General features: G+C 36.6%; 1 protein-coding gene across 1 annotated transcript in view; it reads left to right on the plus strand.

The window, feature by feature from the left end:
- LOC129104341 (glypican-6-like) overlaps positions 1-17,344 on the plus strand; it is a 126,020-nt gene that overhangs the window by 89,385 nt on the left and 19,291 nt on the right. The window contains exons 5-6 of the mRNA XM_054614980.1: positions 9,210-9,340; positions 12,285-12,428. Of these exons, the coding sequence (XP_054470955.1) occupies positions 9,210-9,340; positions 12,285-12,428 (275 nt within the window). The remainder of the gene's footprint in view (positions 1-9,209; positions 9,341-12,284; positions 12,429-17,344) is intronic.

Raw genomic sequence — 17,344 nt, forward strand, 5'->3', positions numbered from 1 at the left:
CAAAGCCAAAAGGCAATAAAACAGTAAAAATATATAATATTATTATATTTGTTTGTTGAGCTACAATCCAACTTTAAGTGCATGCGAGAATGCCTGTGTAGTCTCCCCAAAGACAGACAGATATGTTGGCGTGTTAGGGAGTTTTTTGCAATTGAATCACCTCTTTCAGCTGCAACTGGAAAACTTGTTGCAGGCAAGTGATGTCAGATGCGTTTTAGCAGAGTTGTTTGGCAGTGTTTGCTTTCCTAGGAATGCCCTGAGAGTGAAAGTAGTCGTACACAAATAATGAGCCTTAACATCATAAACAAAAGATTAACGTGATGTGTTAAACCTGATGGAACAAGGATTGAAGCTAATTTGGAGTTACCTCATTTCGAATCCATCTGTTGACTTGATAAATGATATGAAGAGGTTTAGCCATTTTGTCCTGTGGTACTTAAAAGAAAACAAATAAGTGACTGTACTGTAGAACATGTTGGCAGAGACATACTGTGTTTGTAATCTCTCATGCATGTTGCATGTGTTTTCATTGACTGAGATTGAGCCCCTCAAAGAAATGTCAGAGAGCTCAGTGGTCTGTTGGGACAGAAATTAATCCATGGCTTTACTACCCCAGTAAGTCTCTGTGGGGACGTTTTAAGGCCCTGACTGCTACAACATAATCTGCAGGGATTCCATTGCTTGTTTAATAATTTTGATACTTCACACGCAACTGAAATTTGAATGGAAATTGTAAAATTTAGGATAGTTTATAGCTTGTTGTCTATAATCGTATCGAACATGTTAAGAAATCATAAATTGCCCAAGAAGCAGTTAAAAGTGTCCACTTTACTGTGTATTTTCCAGTTGTTGTTTTTTTCAAATTGACAAATTTATGAAACACCTTAACACAGACAAGTTTTAGATTATAGAAAGAATTAAAAGGCCAAAGGAAACCAAAATATAATGTTAACATGCAAAGACTGATTCCACTAATACATTCCAAAAACCGATGGGCGAGTGAGCTCTGTTAATCAAATAATAGTCTGCTTACTGTGAGTACAATAATCTAATTAAGGTGTTAACAGGATAGTTTCAATAATGCAAATAATGCTATTCTCGGATTTAGAATTCACTGACTTGAATACATTTTATTATTTCTGAATTTTGTGTTCTCGGAGAAAGAGAGCCTAAATCATCTTTGAGTGAAAGACAGGGAGACTCCATGGAAAGCCACCAGATAAGACAGTCATATTCACCAGTCACCAATCAATATTTGGTCTCTCATCCATTAATTACATTTTTTTGGGTATGCAGGAGGAAACCAACATTCATCAGTTAAAGTCGGAAATTAAACCCAGGTCTTAAATGCACTCATGATGCTGCCCAAAACTGGAAATGTGGAACAGTAATTTTGATTTAGAAAAAAAAGACAATAGAGCTAAACTTAAATGCACAAAAAATAATTGGACTTTTTCCAGTTTGTGTGTTCATACTGTACTTTGTATTGGCATTATCTAAGAGGAACTCTTTAAATCTTAGCAGGCACTGAGTATCAATACTTTGCTGTGACATAAAGAGACAGCAGCTAGAGACAACACAACAATGCAGCGTACTGTTGTACAATATTAAGGGGACACGTTTCCCCCACTAAACAGAAAACTAGTTTTCCTCTCGGCTTGTCAAACTAGCAAAGCATGTAAACAAGGAACAGTGTCCCTGAGCATGCTCAGTGAGGCTATGATGTCTCCCTGACATGGAGCTACTCTCTACATCAAAGATGCAGTTGCAGAGTTGTTTTTTTTATTTAAACTAAACTACTGTACACTGGCCATGTTCATAATGTTACCCAGAACAGTGGACAGAAAAGCACTTTTTGGAAGGGAGAAAAATGTTGTTGTTATCCTATTAACCATCTCTCAACGCACAAACGCTGATGTGTCTACATGACATGTATGTAGAAACTAATCTCTATGACATGCACCGTTTAGACATCTTTATAAGACATTTTGTCATGTGTGCTATTTGTCACTGTGTAGAGAAACACCACCACTGGCAATGGAATAATCAGCCATCTCCAGAAAGTTATGCAAGATGTCATCAACTTCTATTGGTGGACGCTTAGTCTTTGTATGCAGACATTTTCTCTAGTTTGCACTGCCAGATGGTGAAAGTTATTCTCTCCATTTTCATCGCTGCAACTCAGAATCATTGGGCAGAATTGTATTTGTGGGTGATGGGTGGTAATTCTCTTTGCATTATGTTCATCATTTCCAATTCAACAGAGTTATCCCAGGATAAATTCACATCAAGGGCAATTGCTGCAATAAACAAACTGTTGCTGATGCTCACTGGAAAGATAAATTTACCAAGCTTGAGCGATTGCAAAATGTATTTGACAACTATTACAAAAAGAGAGTCACTGCTTTGATTCACATTGAGCAATACTAGTCAATGTTTTAATACCTTTTCTACAGCCTCTTTGTCATTGAAGAGAATGAAAGACCGTACGTGAGACTGGCGCTACCAGTTTAAATAATTTGGATAGTGATATGCTATTTAATCCTAAAGACAAGGTCACGCAGCATGATTTTAAACACAGTCTAAGCCTGACAGCACCATTTCCGTAATCTGGGTTTGCACAAGATTGAGACTATGATCCTCCCATTGGCTCCAGAGCAGTCATGCAGAGCCAAGTGCGATTTTCTTTCTTCTCATGTGTCTCATTTCACTTGGGTCAGTCTGGCATATGTGGTGTGAAATAGTCCAAGATTTTTCACCACAGAAGTCTGAGTTATCCTAGCAATGGCCAATGATCCAGAAGAGAAGTCCTTATTAACTCCCACTGACATTTATTTTCCTCCATCCTTTAAAATCTTTATATACAAAATCATATCCCAGCAATTTCCCTGGATTATTATTATTATTTTCCAATTATTAGTGAAGTAAAAGAGAGCACAGACTAATTTTTTGTACATTTTATTCTTGTCGATATTTAGTAGTTCGTCAGCAATAGGTAGGAAACCAGAGAGCACTTCTATAATAACAGACTTTTCTAGGTAACTGCTCAGGATGGATCTAGTAGTGTGTGACAGAAATTGATCTTAGAGTGGGTGTATTTATTGAACACTCCAGCACCACTCACCGCATCAAAATTGTATTGACTGAGCAGTGACCAAAAGCAAAAGAAGTCAATTTGATCTGTCAGATGCCAAAAATACCTGCGGAAGTAAATAAAACATCCAAAACATCATAAAATTAAAAATCACAGGGTTAAAAATACCCTTGACAATTAGGAACCCTTGATTCATTCTTCAACATCTTGACATAAATGTTGTTGATTTGTCATAGATTTACACATGAATGACTGCTGTGTCCCCCAAGAGACTCTGTGGGTAGTTTGTTGGAGGCTCTCCAAATCCCTCTGGGTGAGAGGAAAAAAAAGGAGAGTTTCCATTAGAAAATAACAGAGCATGCAGCTTGGAGCCAAAAAAAAAAAGCATCATGCAGCAGGCAGTAAACAACAATGCCAATATGACCCACTGGGTCAGTCAATGGATAGATGGGCAGATGGATGAATGGTGGTGCGAATTGATTGTTTATCTGTTTATATCAAAGGCAAAAGGCTTATTTAATCATTACATGAAACTGATGCCATAAGATGTATATCAGTTAAGGTCAATATCAGATAGAGGGGAAAAGAGAAAAGCGCTAAAACCAGGTTTTAAAACAACAAGCACCATTTTTATTGAATGCAAGTCTGAAAATGGCATAACCAAAGTAAAGTGGTTACTTAAACACGTTAAAATAAAATCTTGATCTCTTCTGAAAGGTTACTCTTTGGATTTAACCTTCACCTTCAATCCAATTATTATTCTTTGTGAAAGTTATTGAACCAAGTTAACAGAAGATAATTTATTTAATGATAATCTTATCTTTTTGCCTATTTTGATTTCAAAATGATTTTCTATTGTGTCTTTGATGCATTCCTGTTATAAAATAAACAACTATTGTCACAGAAATCTTTAAATTATTTCCACAAATGAAATCATGATGCTTTTATGCTTACAAACAATGTGTAGTTTGTCATGATTCACAAACTCCAGCCTGCTGAATCTGACAAAGGGTAAAGGACAAGTATACATTATGAGGCAAATATAAGAAGTAATAAAAGGTGGTAGTATACAGTAGATGGTATGAGTTACAAACTGAACATTGTGCAAACAGCACAGCCTGTGCACTATGATATGTGCCTTTCTTTGACCTCCTAACGATCTATTGTTGGAACAGATTCTTTTTTAGATACTGTTCATCCTCAGCCCATCTTTTTAAGAAAGTGTTCCCGTATGTGACATAATTTCAGAAGTTATTTAAGCATGTGGAAGTAACAATTCCTCTAGCAATTCATATGGCTGACTCATTCTCGCAATCCATCAAAAATTCATTAAGCTATATGAAAAATAGGTTGTCAGAACTCAGCTGAGGATATCATTTAGGTCTTTGAGTCTTTTATAGAATGAGTAACAGATTTGCTGCCAATTTCTCCTCTACTCTCACTGTATTCCACTGAGGCTTTTTCTGCGCTAGCATTAGAGCAGTACTCTGCTAAACATAGGCAGCTGAAGACTTCACAGGACTGGGGTTGGCTTCCCGCAGTGACCTCCAGCCAGCTCCTGATGGAAATCTAACCAAGCATCACGCCCAATTTGAGACTCCAGAGTAAACAAACAGGAGTGCTCTTCAAAGGTACAGCTACTAACAGAAAGAAGAGTGGGGTCTGTCTGTAGCTCTGTTCACTAAGTGTGCTGTAAAAGGCTACACAGGTGTGGATTACAACATAAACAACCTAAAAATAGTATTGAATATTATTGTACAAGAAGTTGGATTATTTGGAGGACTTGGTGCTGGGTCGTTTCAGATTTAACATGTTGGTTTACTGCTTGTCTTTGTATTTTCTGTATTGCGTGATATCTTTTTTATATATACCTATGTAAAAAAAATTGAACTGATTTAAACTTAATAAAACTATTATATGATATAATAAAGAATGCCATGTTTTACATTATAGGTGATACGCTCCTGTCTCTGTCTAATCAGTAACAGGATATGTGATATTTTATATCAAAATTAGATTGATGTTGCAGTTGTAGCCATGAAGAATTAAATTGTATCCCTCAGTTTAGGCAGCATAATCCGGCCTATAACTGTCATTTTGAATTCCTATGATCAGGTGTGTCATTCTTCCAGTTTTGGTCAAAATCTGTCAGACATTCTATAGTATTGTAGGACGGGTCATCAATTGAGTCATCTGCCTCTGAATTATTTAACTTCACTAAATCTCACTATGGCAATCCCAAAAAACTGCTTTCTTGTCTCATTCTAGATATAATATTAGGTTATGTTAACCTTGGATTTCTCCAATTAATTGCAGTGTGCAGATTGAAAGGTGCAGATATAACAAATAGCCAATCAAACGCAACATTAGATTAAATTAAAAGAATATTTACAAAAAATAAACAATTGAACCCATTGAGGAAATAACAGTAGGTCATATGTAAAACAAAGCAATAATACAGTTAAAGGATATATGTATTTACCAATGCTGCAATACAAATATACAAAAAGTAGAAGGCCATACTTTTTGATATCTTAAGGAGTCTACAGTGAGTACAGAAAATAAATAGTTAGTGACTTTTGTGCTCTGTTGTCTCATGAAGTTTAACATTTTTCAGTTCTGTTTGTTGATCATCATTGGTCTTTTGGGTTTGAACCCCTGAGAAAATAGCGTTAATGTTAATGAATGTTAACACCCAAATTTCCTACCATCAACAATAGTAACATCAAAATCCAATCAGCTGATCATAGGCTAGGGTTCTGTCCACCAGATTTTAGCCAATTCTGTTGTCAATTCAATGTTCTGCCGACAAACAAAAAAATCGAAAGTAGTTAGTCCAATTATGTTGGCAAAGGTTCTTGTGTGTTCTTAATGTACACGTTTTAATGACTGAACATACCTCTTTTTGATGAGGTTAGGTTACAGTGAATGGTTGCACAATTCTGCTAAAGTGAAACAGCGCCCCTGGATATTATTACAACTTAATTAAATTTAAATTTGCAAAACCAGGTAAGAGTATTAAACTTTATGCTTTTAATTCACCTCCCCTTAAAGGGGCTAGTGCTCTCTCCTCTGTACTCAACCTGTCCTCTAAATCACTCCGCTCAGTCAAGCGGGTGAGCTTAATATCCTGCCCTGTCAATAGCCACTGAGAGGAGGCAGACTTTATGTTCCTTAGGTCTCATGACAGGCACTCTAAAAAATGCTGGCCTGAGGGCAGGAGCTCAAACTCATTCTGCAAAGGCTGTACAGGACAATCTTGAAAGGTATTGGCTTTCTGCAGTGCTGGCCTGCTACTCTGTAATTGTGAGAGCAATACCTTACTTAGTCCAATGATCTTATTTGTCAATTTTACAAGGCACCTAAGCTTTTCTTACTGAACAAGTAAAAGTTTCCACACCAGCCTACACTCCACAATGTTAAACAGACTTAAGTAAAAGTAATGTACAACAGTCAAATCAGTACCAAGTGTGCAACTTTGACACGTAAAATGGGGCTTCATGTTCCATCTCCTACCAACAGTTACGCAGCAGTGCTTTAGCAGTGGCAGAAGAGCAATTTTTTAACCATAACCAAGTAATTTCAGTTCCCTAAACAAAATTACAGTATATCTGAACCACATGGTGGCACATCAGAAACACTCCTGAGCATCGCAGTTATGGAAGGGACTGACAAATGACATGTTTTGTCATTTATGTACCGGGAATACTTGGACTGATTTTGTGCTCAGGAGTGCTCCCAAAGTCCCTCATTGTCTCACAATTCTCCGTTGATGATTTGAAACTGAATTTGAAACTGTGCTGAAACAATGAAACATCAACAGTGACAAGACACTAACAGAAAACTTAACTGGTTACATTTTACTAGATTTTGTAATTGTCAATCATTCATAGGAACTATGAATTGAGCCTAATAAATGTTGGATGGAACAATGTAAATAATAATAATAGACTTCCATTATTGTTGCACTGGCTGATCTGTACCTTTATTAAGTTGAATCTGGGCACTGTAGTGTAGTTTGAGTTGACCCCATGGTGCCCAGCTGTTTTCTTTAATGGAGCCTTTTTTTTATTATAATATTTAGTGCATTTCAGATTTAATAGATTCCCATCTTCAGTAGGAATCAATCAGCGTGTGGATGAGTGCCAAAAACAGACTTTTAAGAGACGGACTAATGCACTGTTGGTTTTGGTCTTTTCATGGAATTTGTTGACAAAAACAAATATGTAGAATTTATTCAACCTCCCTCATTAAAACGTGTGTTTCAGTAAAGCTTTGATTAATTGAAATATGATTAATTTATATAATATAATATATAAACTTAATTTTTTTAATCAATATTAATGAATAAAGCTCACCTTGTGAAAATAATTGAATTCAGGTATGGATATAAAAAGAAGATCTTAGATTCAGAATTGTATTCCAACAAAAAGGTTAAGGTCACAGACAATAAAGCAAGTTTGAACAAATAAGTTCAATTAAGAAAAACAAGTAAGGTAATTAGGTTTGTATCAAAAAACTTGTTTTACTCGGCAGTAGTGCTTAATCTGATGATGTATTGTATTAACTATATCATTTTTCAATTCTCAACAGAAGCAGTTTAGGAAAGGTTTTTGTCAAAGGGGGCGCAGTCACTTTGCCAATGGTTTGAGCCCTCTCTTGAACCACCAGGAATGGGGAAAGCTCTGTTTGTTTTCCAGATAGAAGTCATTAGGCTACAGAGAGGCCAATGATCACTTCCCATCAACATTCTAGTGATCACTTTTGATCTAATGACATAATTTTACTACTGCTACAGACTCAGTGGATGAGGTATTTCTGCTGCCCTTTTGCTCAGAACAGCTCCCATAGATGTAAAATAGGCTTTTCCTGATTGGTCTGCATCCCTGCAAATGTCAGTGCACAGAGATGGAAGTCCTACTGATATCGCTGTTCTTTGTCATAACCACTTAACCAGTGCTAACCCCTCAAACAAGCCTTGGTGGAATTTTAATTACTTTTTTGAGAGACAAAATAGAGTGTAAAGAAAATATCAGACACATTATTTTCACTGCTGACATTTCCCAGTTTGAGACGATCAATAGAACCATTCCTCTGTATGAACATATTAATAACACATTGTTTAAATGGAAATTAAATGGGGCAGGTTGGTGGCTAATCTGTTTTAGGTATCGATTCAGGCCAAGACTCATCAAAAGCAATTAGGGTCATGGTCCCTTTGTTTGTTTGTTCTTTCATTTGTATTTGACTGTTGCTACCGGTTTGTGAGGAACAGAGAATATTTTTTCTTTTTTCTAAATACATGATCAGATTGCATGTTAGGTTTGGACAAATAAACAAGGAAACAACAAACACACCACTGCATGTGTTTGATTTCATCACTTTCCATCAGATGTGTTGCATGCTTATGGTGCCTTATGAAATTCATGTTTGACAGAAATAACTAACTGAGTGTCTGAGATGTAATTAAAAAGTAATGATTTTATGAATCCATTGATATATTTTCACAATTTAGAAATACTAATGTAAATAGATGAATAAATCAGAGCTGTAACTGCTGTCTGACTAACTGGAGTGATTAATATGTATGCAAGTCAATTATTTGTTTTATCTGTAAGCTATTTGTGAGCTTATCACATTGAAATGTAATTTCTACTCAATGTTGCACATCCTCTTACAAACACCAGAGTGTCTCCCTGGATCTCTGTCTTACACAATGTGTGTTTGTGTGTTTGGATGAAGGTACTGGCAGGTTCATTTTGTATTTGTAATTGTTGGCAGCCAACACATTTGGAGAAGGCACCATTCTTTGTTCTCTTACTTGGAGCTATGTCAGAGACACATGATGGAGCAAAGCACCCTAGGGGTTTTTGCTCTGAGTTCTGGCAATGCTCAGAGATGATGTGAACATATTGATGCATTTAATCAGTTGTAAAAGTAGTAATGTGTGTGTGTGTGTGTGTGTGTGTGTGTGTGTGTGTGTGTGTGTGTGTGTGTGTGTGTGTGTGTGTGTGTGTGTGTGTGTGTGTGTGTGTGTGTGTGTGTGTGTGTGTGTGTGTGTGTGTGTGTGTGTGTAATATCTCTGAGCTGACATGTGTCCTCTGTGTTATGACAGATGCTATGTTACTGGTGGCAGACAGACTGGAGGGACCCTTCAACATTGAAGCAGTTGTAGAGCCAGTTGACATTAAGATCTCTGAGGCCATCATGACCATGCAGGACAACAGCATGCAAGTGTCAGCCAAGGTACTGTCTTCTGAATTATCTTTGTTCATTGTCATATGAGACGATTTGTTTTTAAAAGTAACATACCTTTACATTGAAAACATTGTATACATATATAAATTTAGACTTGATTTATCATTTCATAATTTTGTTATTTTTAAATTTGATAAATTAGTGCAAAACACGAATGTACATAGCACAAATCAGTAGACAGGCAATTACAATGACGCCTTACTAAATGTGAAAAGAAATAGAAAGGGGAGTAAAAACAGGTAATGTAACTAGGTTAATAACAAGCGTATAAAGTGGCTTATTTGAGTCTACCTCAACTTAATTATTTCTAGTTATTGTAGGTTTATCTTTCCATCTGAAATATCATGATGTTGGTGAAAATATTGTCATATTGTATGTTGATATGTAAACACAGCATGGTTGGAAGCCTTGGATAGCCCTTGTAACACAGTGTTTCAATGCACAACCCTGTCTCCTAAAATTCAGGGTTATATACTATTAATTTACAAAAGCAAGGTTTTGAAATGTTTTTTTACCTCACATCACAGTAGGCTTTTTATCAACATATTAAGGAAAAAAAACAGCAAATGTGTCATACTGAATGTAAATCCCAAAATGTTTCATGTTGTTTATTTAAAATATTCACTTATGACAACAGTGTGTAAGCCTGACACAGGATGTGTTTACATTTTGTTTGTTTAGGGGTCCAAACCTATCAAAACCCGGGATTCAGGACAAGATCTCTGGTCTTTTAGTCATTTAGTAGTCTTCTAAGGGGATATTGGGGGACAGTTTAATATGCAAGAAAAGCAACTAATTTCCTCTGTAGACTTGAAATTGCTAATCAGTTTCAAATCCCAGGCAGCACATTCAGGATGCTATCACACAGAGAATAGTTTGTCATTGTCTTTCTTGTCAAAAGGCTGGTTTTTCAGTTCAACATTTCATTCAGACCCTTTGGTGTTTTCTGGCCTATCTCCATCCCAGAATTACAAAGGTCAGTGTGAATTAGATGTCACATTCTTTTCCATATCAAGAGGGCTGCAATTTACAACTTTTACCCATTGTCTATTCACTTGACCCTCCATCCCTCCAAGGTTGTGATGGGCTGGCAGATTGCCTCCAGAGATTACAACCTTTTCCCCACAGCCACATTTTAACCATGCATACCTTCTTTCCTGCTGCTCAGACCTGTTGAAAATCTTTTTGCTTGTGTGATGTACTGTACTGGATAGCGGCATTGTAATTATGTTGAAGAATTGATAAATATTATAGAATAGACAGCCTCTTGTCATGACAGCCATGCAGCACATTAGAGTGCTCCATCACACACTGAGCCAGGGGCCGACGGACGGGCCAGAGAGGAATGCTAATGAGCTGTGCGGTTTGGTGGTCTGCTGTTGGGGCCCCGTAGAGCCTTTAGAGAGCAAGCCGTCTGAAAACAATCTATTCTCACAATGAACCACTATGAACAACACATTGATTAGTGTAAGGGCCAACTAATAATAGATCAGCATATTTATTTTCGTCAAACTATTAACAACACAACTTTAGTTTTCGTTTTGAGAAAGTTGAATAACTTTCTCTTCATGAAATCAAGTGTTTGTCCAAGAGTCTCTGATATACAATACTTGTCTGAATATCACCTATTTTCTGAGTATCACTTAGCGATCTCACACTAAATATTTCATCAATACAAAAATTCTGTATATTCCAAAACCAGAATTGTCATGGCTGCAGATTGGAATGGCATAGGTTTCTTGAACATTAGAAGATGTTATTGGCCATATTAATAGAAAATACTAACTTAAAGTGTTTAATAAACTCAATATCAGTTTTACTCATTACTGTTGTATTTTTATGCTATTTTTAATCATTACATTACATTACATTACAGTCATTTAGCAGATGCTTTTATCCAAAGCGACTTACAGGAAGTGTATTCAACATAGGTATTCAAGAGAACTACTAGTCACCAGAAGTCATAAGTGCATCTCCTTTCTTAAACAAGCATCTCAAAGCATAATCCAGAGCAAAAGTATAGTGCAGAGGCAAGTTACTACGAAAACAATAATTGCAACAGACTAATCCGAATATAGTAAGTGCTACAAACTACTACGAATAGGATAAGTGCAGTAAACAAATACAAATTCAATAAGTGCAGCGAACTGATACGAATACAGTAAGTGCAACAACTAATACGAGTGCAATAAGTGCTACGAGGAAGGCTCAGGGTAGTACTTCTTGAAGAGGTGAGTTTTCAGCCTGCGCCTAAAGATGGGCAGCGACTCTGCTGTCCTGACGTCAGTGGGGAGTTCATTCCACCACTGAGGGGCCAGGACAGAAAAAAGCTGTGACCGGGTGGATCGGCCGCAGGGACCTCTGAGCGACGGGGCAACCAGTCGCCCCGAGGCAGCAGAGCGAAGTGGTCGGGCGGGGGTGTAGGGCTTGACCAATCAAATGTTCAAAAAAAAGTTATATTTATTTTGAAGCAGCTATGTTGTACTATTACAATGACTTTCATTGCATTTAATTCACAGAATATCAAGAGTTAATCCCCTCTTTTTTGGGGGGCGGACTTGGCCACTAATAGACAACATTGGCTCCGGACTGGCTCTGTATAGTTTTCTATCTCATATCACATACCAGAAATTGTGCTGGGAGCAAATTAAAAGAAGCTTTTGAGGGATCAAAATAGATGTGTACTCTACAAAGAAATCGTCATAGCCCTGGCTCGGTGTAGAGTTCATGCAGCACTGGACTGCTGATAACCCCATTTCTAGAACGGCATTGAGAAACTCACATTTCCTAATAATGAAGAAATGTGTTAATGTTGCACAGCCAGACTATTTTCTCAAGATACAGTAAATGCCAAACACCATGTATCCTCTTTCACTTTTCCCTTGAGCTTGCCCCTCTCTGTGGTAACTGTATCTCCCTCTATTCATTCTAGGTTTTTCAAGGGTGTGGCCAGCCGAAGCCATCAGGAATAGGCAGGTCTGCACGCGGCATCTCAGATGTGTTCAGTGCTCGCTTCAGACCTTACACCCCTGAAGAGAGGCCAACCACAGCAGCTGGAACAAGCCTGGATAGACTGGTATGTACAGAAGGGATGAACAGAACTGTACACTACAATCGGAAAGTGTATAAAGAAATGAATTAATAAATTAATTAAATATCAAAAATAAAATTAATTAATTCAAACTTTAAAGAACATTTTGGTTTGCATTTATAATGTAAATTGTGAAAAAAGATAATGGCAAATTATCCATTTTAACGGGATATAAAATAGGCATTTAACATTTTTAGAGAGAGATAACTGTTACATAGAATATAATCTAAGGTCAGATCATTTGTATGAGAAAACCAATACATTCCTAAAATAAATCTCTGATTTCACTTTGTAGATTAATTAAGTCTGAAGCAGCCAGTTCATGGTGGTTTTATTGTAGGAGCCAGAAGATTATGCTGAACACTCTTCCCTTCTTACTCTGTAAGAAACTTACTTTAGGCATCTCAACTGATTTTGAGAAGTGCGTTGAGAATGTTTTAAATATACTTGGTGGAGTTAGACTAAGCTTTAGGCCAATTTACCAGGGCTCAAGTCCAAAGGCCAGAAAAAAAATAGAGGCCCTCAGAGATTCGAAGAAAAATCACTGTAAATCCATGTTCATCTGTGTATATCTGTCTGTGTGTTTTCCACCACGCTGTGCTCAGAGTTAAATGATATATTTGTTTTTTACACTCTCAGTGCCAGAGGTTGCAGGGAGCACATGCTTTGCACAGACCGTCCTGGACATATTGTTTCGAATATATACCTCAGACTGTGTACTGCTGCAGGAAAAGAGCCATTAGAACAAATAAGGAAATGTACTTTATCACAAAGAATTTGACCTGTGCTTTATTCCAGATTCTATCTTGCTCTTAGGACTAGTCTTGAGGAGGCTAAAACAAATTTGACATCCAGCAACCAAGTTTAAAAATCATAAACATAGAAAAGGAGGAAGTGAGAAATGTAGTGTTTCTATCATCTAAAAATTACAAGAATATATCCTAAAAAACTAAAAACAGATACTCCTATAAGCCATATTAAAATATGTTTTTTGAGTTGTCTAAAACTCCCGCTGAGTTAGCAAGTCTTAATATTTAATATTATTTTGGGGGTTCAGGGGCTTAAAGTAGCATCCTGGTGGGGCCATTTAGTGTCATAAAAACTAAGAAGCGAACTTTAAAATCAGTTCTAAAAGATACAAGTTGACAGTGTAGGTTGTGTAAAATTTAATTTGTATGATATCTCATTTTAGTTTTTCTTAAAAGATGACTAGAAACATAAGCATGAACAAGCTTTTCTGCATCTTGCTTCTATGGTATCAGCAGAGATAATGAGTTTCATACAGTATGACATTTTAATGGTATGGTACACTGTCCTTCAAAATACACACCATGGTATCTTGAAAAACCTTGATAGATTTTTTCCCTTTACAAATGTTTTAAATTGCACAACATTGGTGTTCTGAATAAGTTACAGTGAAAAACATTTCAGTGGAATAACAACATGTCTGGCCATGTAATGGATATTATTAAACCATATTGATTATGTCACCAATATGTCCTTCATACAATCCGTTTAACAAATGCTTCTTTATGTAATCCTCTGACCAATTGGCAAATCCATTTAATAAATACATTATCGTTCTTTTAAATAAAAGGCACAGTTGATAATCTTCTGCTATACAAGTTGTTTGACAGGATTAAAATGGAAAATGTGCAGAAGTAGAGAATGCAGATTAAAAGCTGCAGAATGTACTGTGTCGCTCTTTCTGAGTAGTCTATACTCTCCAAATTCGAGCTGTAATCATAAGATATAAACACGTCAAGTATGCTACAATAGTTGTGTGAAACATGGCCAGATCCTTTAAAATGTATTCTTTTTTATTAAACATAGCTTTACATACAGGGCTTGGTTGAAGGAAAAATAGAACTAACCAAGCCCTCATATTTGCTTCATAACACACTCATCGAAAAAATGTGTGAAAGGAAAAGATTACTAAAAGGCAAAAGCACATTTAGAGAAAAAACACAGGTTACGCTATCTTTAATAATTCATCTTGACATGCTCTCAGGCCAACTTCATGTCAAAGAAGAGAAAAAAGTATTCTAAGAAAAGTTAGTTGAGTTGCTTGAGACTTTTAACCTTATTTTGCCTCACTCACCTTACTCTGTATCTGAATTTCTATTTGTAAATTTAAGAAGCAGATACAATCCTGAAATATCTCTATCAGCATTAAATGATTACATAAATGTTGCTTAAGTAATTGCTTCAATTGATGTAACTGCTATTATTATTAGACTTATTCACTAAGTAACGCTTCTGTTTTGATGCAGCGCCCGATCTTTGGTTATTTGCAGATTTGATGGCTGCAGATTTTTAAACTGATTTCACAGTAGGAAATGAATAGTGTATAAAAAGATTTGAGGTGCTAAATCTCATAGTGAGATGAGGTTGGTAGATGGAACATTTCAGCAGCACCATTTGTCATTTAACTTGTTGCTTTACTAATAGACATTCTTTTGCTCCTATTCTCTCTCTCTGTCTCTCTTTTTTTCCGATGTCCAATTAAATCTCTTTCTTCTTCATTTCTCTGCTGCTCCCAGAGGGTTGTGTGGAGGACAATGCAACACAGTGTAAGCCTGCCATTCCTCCTCTTACTTTCACCAAGTCAATTGTATTGTGGTGTTCTAATCAACCTGCCCATAGAGCGGATCTTCTTTACATTATTCAAAGTTGATATTGATTGCTTGTTTGTGAAATGGTTGTTTATTTACTTTGGTTTAATTATTTTGGGTGTTTTTTAGTCTTGAACTGAGCTAAGTGACTGATGTCAATATTTATAATTTTTCCATTTCCTGTTTAACATAATTTACCTTTTGCAGCAGAGCAGTTCAGTAGTTAGGACTGTTATTGCCTTACAGTGAAATTTTGTGAGTTTGAATCTAAATTGTTCCTCATGTTTGAATTAAACATTTCCTCTTTGGGTTTCCTTCAAGTTCCCACGTTCAAAGACATGCACCTCAGGTTGATTGGACACTTAAATAATTTGCCCATAAGTGGGTTGGGCATATGTTAGCTTGCCTTGATGACCTAACGAAGAATCCTGAGTGTCTCCGTGTTTATTTCCCCAGTGCATGCTGGGATAAGCTTGTAGCTCCAGCTGTGATATACAGAAAGAAACAGCTGTATGCTCTCTTGTTTTGGCTTGTTGTTCTGCATGAATGTTTGTTAATTGATTATCATGAATTGACTAATATTCATTTTTAATTACATCTTGAATATGTCAAATGCATTATGAAGGCCTTTTGCAGTGTTCAGTTGATCTATCGAACAATTTGTCAGCAATCTGTTCCTTTTGGCATAGGTGCAACATCAATTATTTCAGACAAAATAACACACACATCAATACATTGTTAACATGATGTTTGTAACTGCCTGTTAAGTATGTTCAAGGTCTACATTCCATTGCCATACACATCAGCACATTGTCAACTTGTAGTGAATTCTTGGAACAGTAGCTTGCTCAATCTATGACTGCACTGGATACATTGGCACCATTATAGTAGTATTTATCTTCTTATTCCTATAGTCTTCAAACCTTGGACACAGAAGGTGAGATTGATCTGAATGCAAAATGTCTGCATGTAATTAGAGGCTGGGGCAAATATCGGCACACATTCTGAGAATAACGGAAAGGTCAAAGGTGCAGATCAGTGGCGGGATTTGTCTGAGATCAGCTAGTTTGATTGGGGAAAAAAAAGAATTTCTTCAGGCAGGAAACGTATTATAAATATGACTATGATTAGAGTTGAACATTTAGGTTTATGAGTAAAGCTGTAAAGCAGTAAAGCTAATCATCACTCATATATTTACTTAAGCGTTTTCTTTCTTAATTTTTTAAGCTGCATGTCTCAGTCTCGGTCTGTTTTCAGGTGATTTGTGCTAATGTATCCCTAACATTGTAGTCTGTCATCTGCATCTCAGATCAAATCTGTTTTCCTGTGGTTCTGATTCATCCCTGAGACTGAATGACCTTGTCCCTTTAATTAAAGAAAAGCTTCTCTCAGAGTCAGCGAGGGCTGTTCCACTGTCCCTCTATATAGCACCGACCAGAGATTCAGTTTTCTGATCATTTGTGTGGATATATTGTATAGTTTTGTTTTTTGAGTATTAACTTTCATGTTTAATTTTAAAGAGATGGATTTGTTTTTTTCATGCCAACAGACCCTCTACTAAAGCTAAAAGCTTAACGTTACCGCGCTACAAACTGTAGGCTGTGTAACATCATACAATATTGTGGCTATCAGCTTGTTATCTGCATTAGCATTTAGCTCAAAACACTACTTAGCCTAAGTAAAGCCTCACAGCGCTGCTAACATGGTTGTAGACCCTTATCCTCGTTTTACAAAACACCACCATTCATTTGAAGACACTGATAAATATTATGCTCAAAATAGGATACTCGGTCCAGCCGTTAAAATGCTAAATGCCAGTCTTTATTTACAGTGGAGATAAATTAAAGTGTTCAGTATACAGTATAGTGTTGGAGTATATCTTCCGCTGTGTGTTCCACATTCACATATACAGTGGGTACGGAAAGTATTCAGACCCCTTTAAATTTTTCACCCTTTGTTTCATTGCAGCCATTTGCTAAAATCGAAAAAGTTCATTTTTTTTTCGCATTAATGTACACTCAGCAACCCATCTTGACAAAAAAACAGAAATGTAGAAATTTTTGCAAATTTATTAAAAAAAGAAAAACTGAAATATCACATGGTCATAAGTATTCAGACCCTTTGCTCAGTATTGAGTAGAAGCACCCTTTTGAGCTAGTACAGCCATGAGTCTTCTTGGGAATGATGCAACAAGTTTCTCACAACTGAATTTGGGGATCCTCTGCCATTCTTCCTTGCAGATCCTCTCCAGTTCTGTCAGGTTGGATGGTGAACGTTGGTGGACAG

The sequence above is a fragment of the Anoplopoma fimbria genome, chromosome 2 (assembly GCF_027596085.1).
Source record: "Anoplopoma fimbria isolate UVic2021 breed Golden Eagle Sablefish chromosome 2, Afim_UVic_2022, whole genome shotgun sequence".
In the NCBI taxonomy this organism is placed as follows: Eukaryota; Metazoa; Chordata; class Actinopteri; order Perciformes; family Anoplopomatidae; genus Anoplopoma; species Anoplopoma fimbria.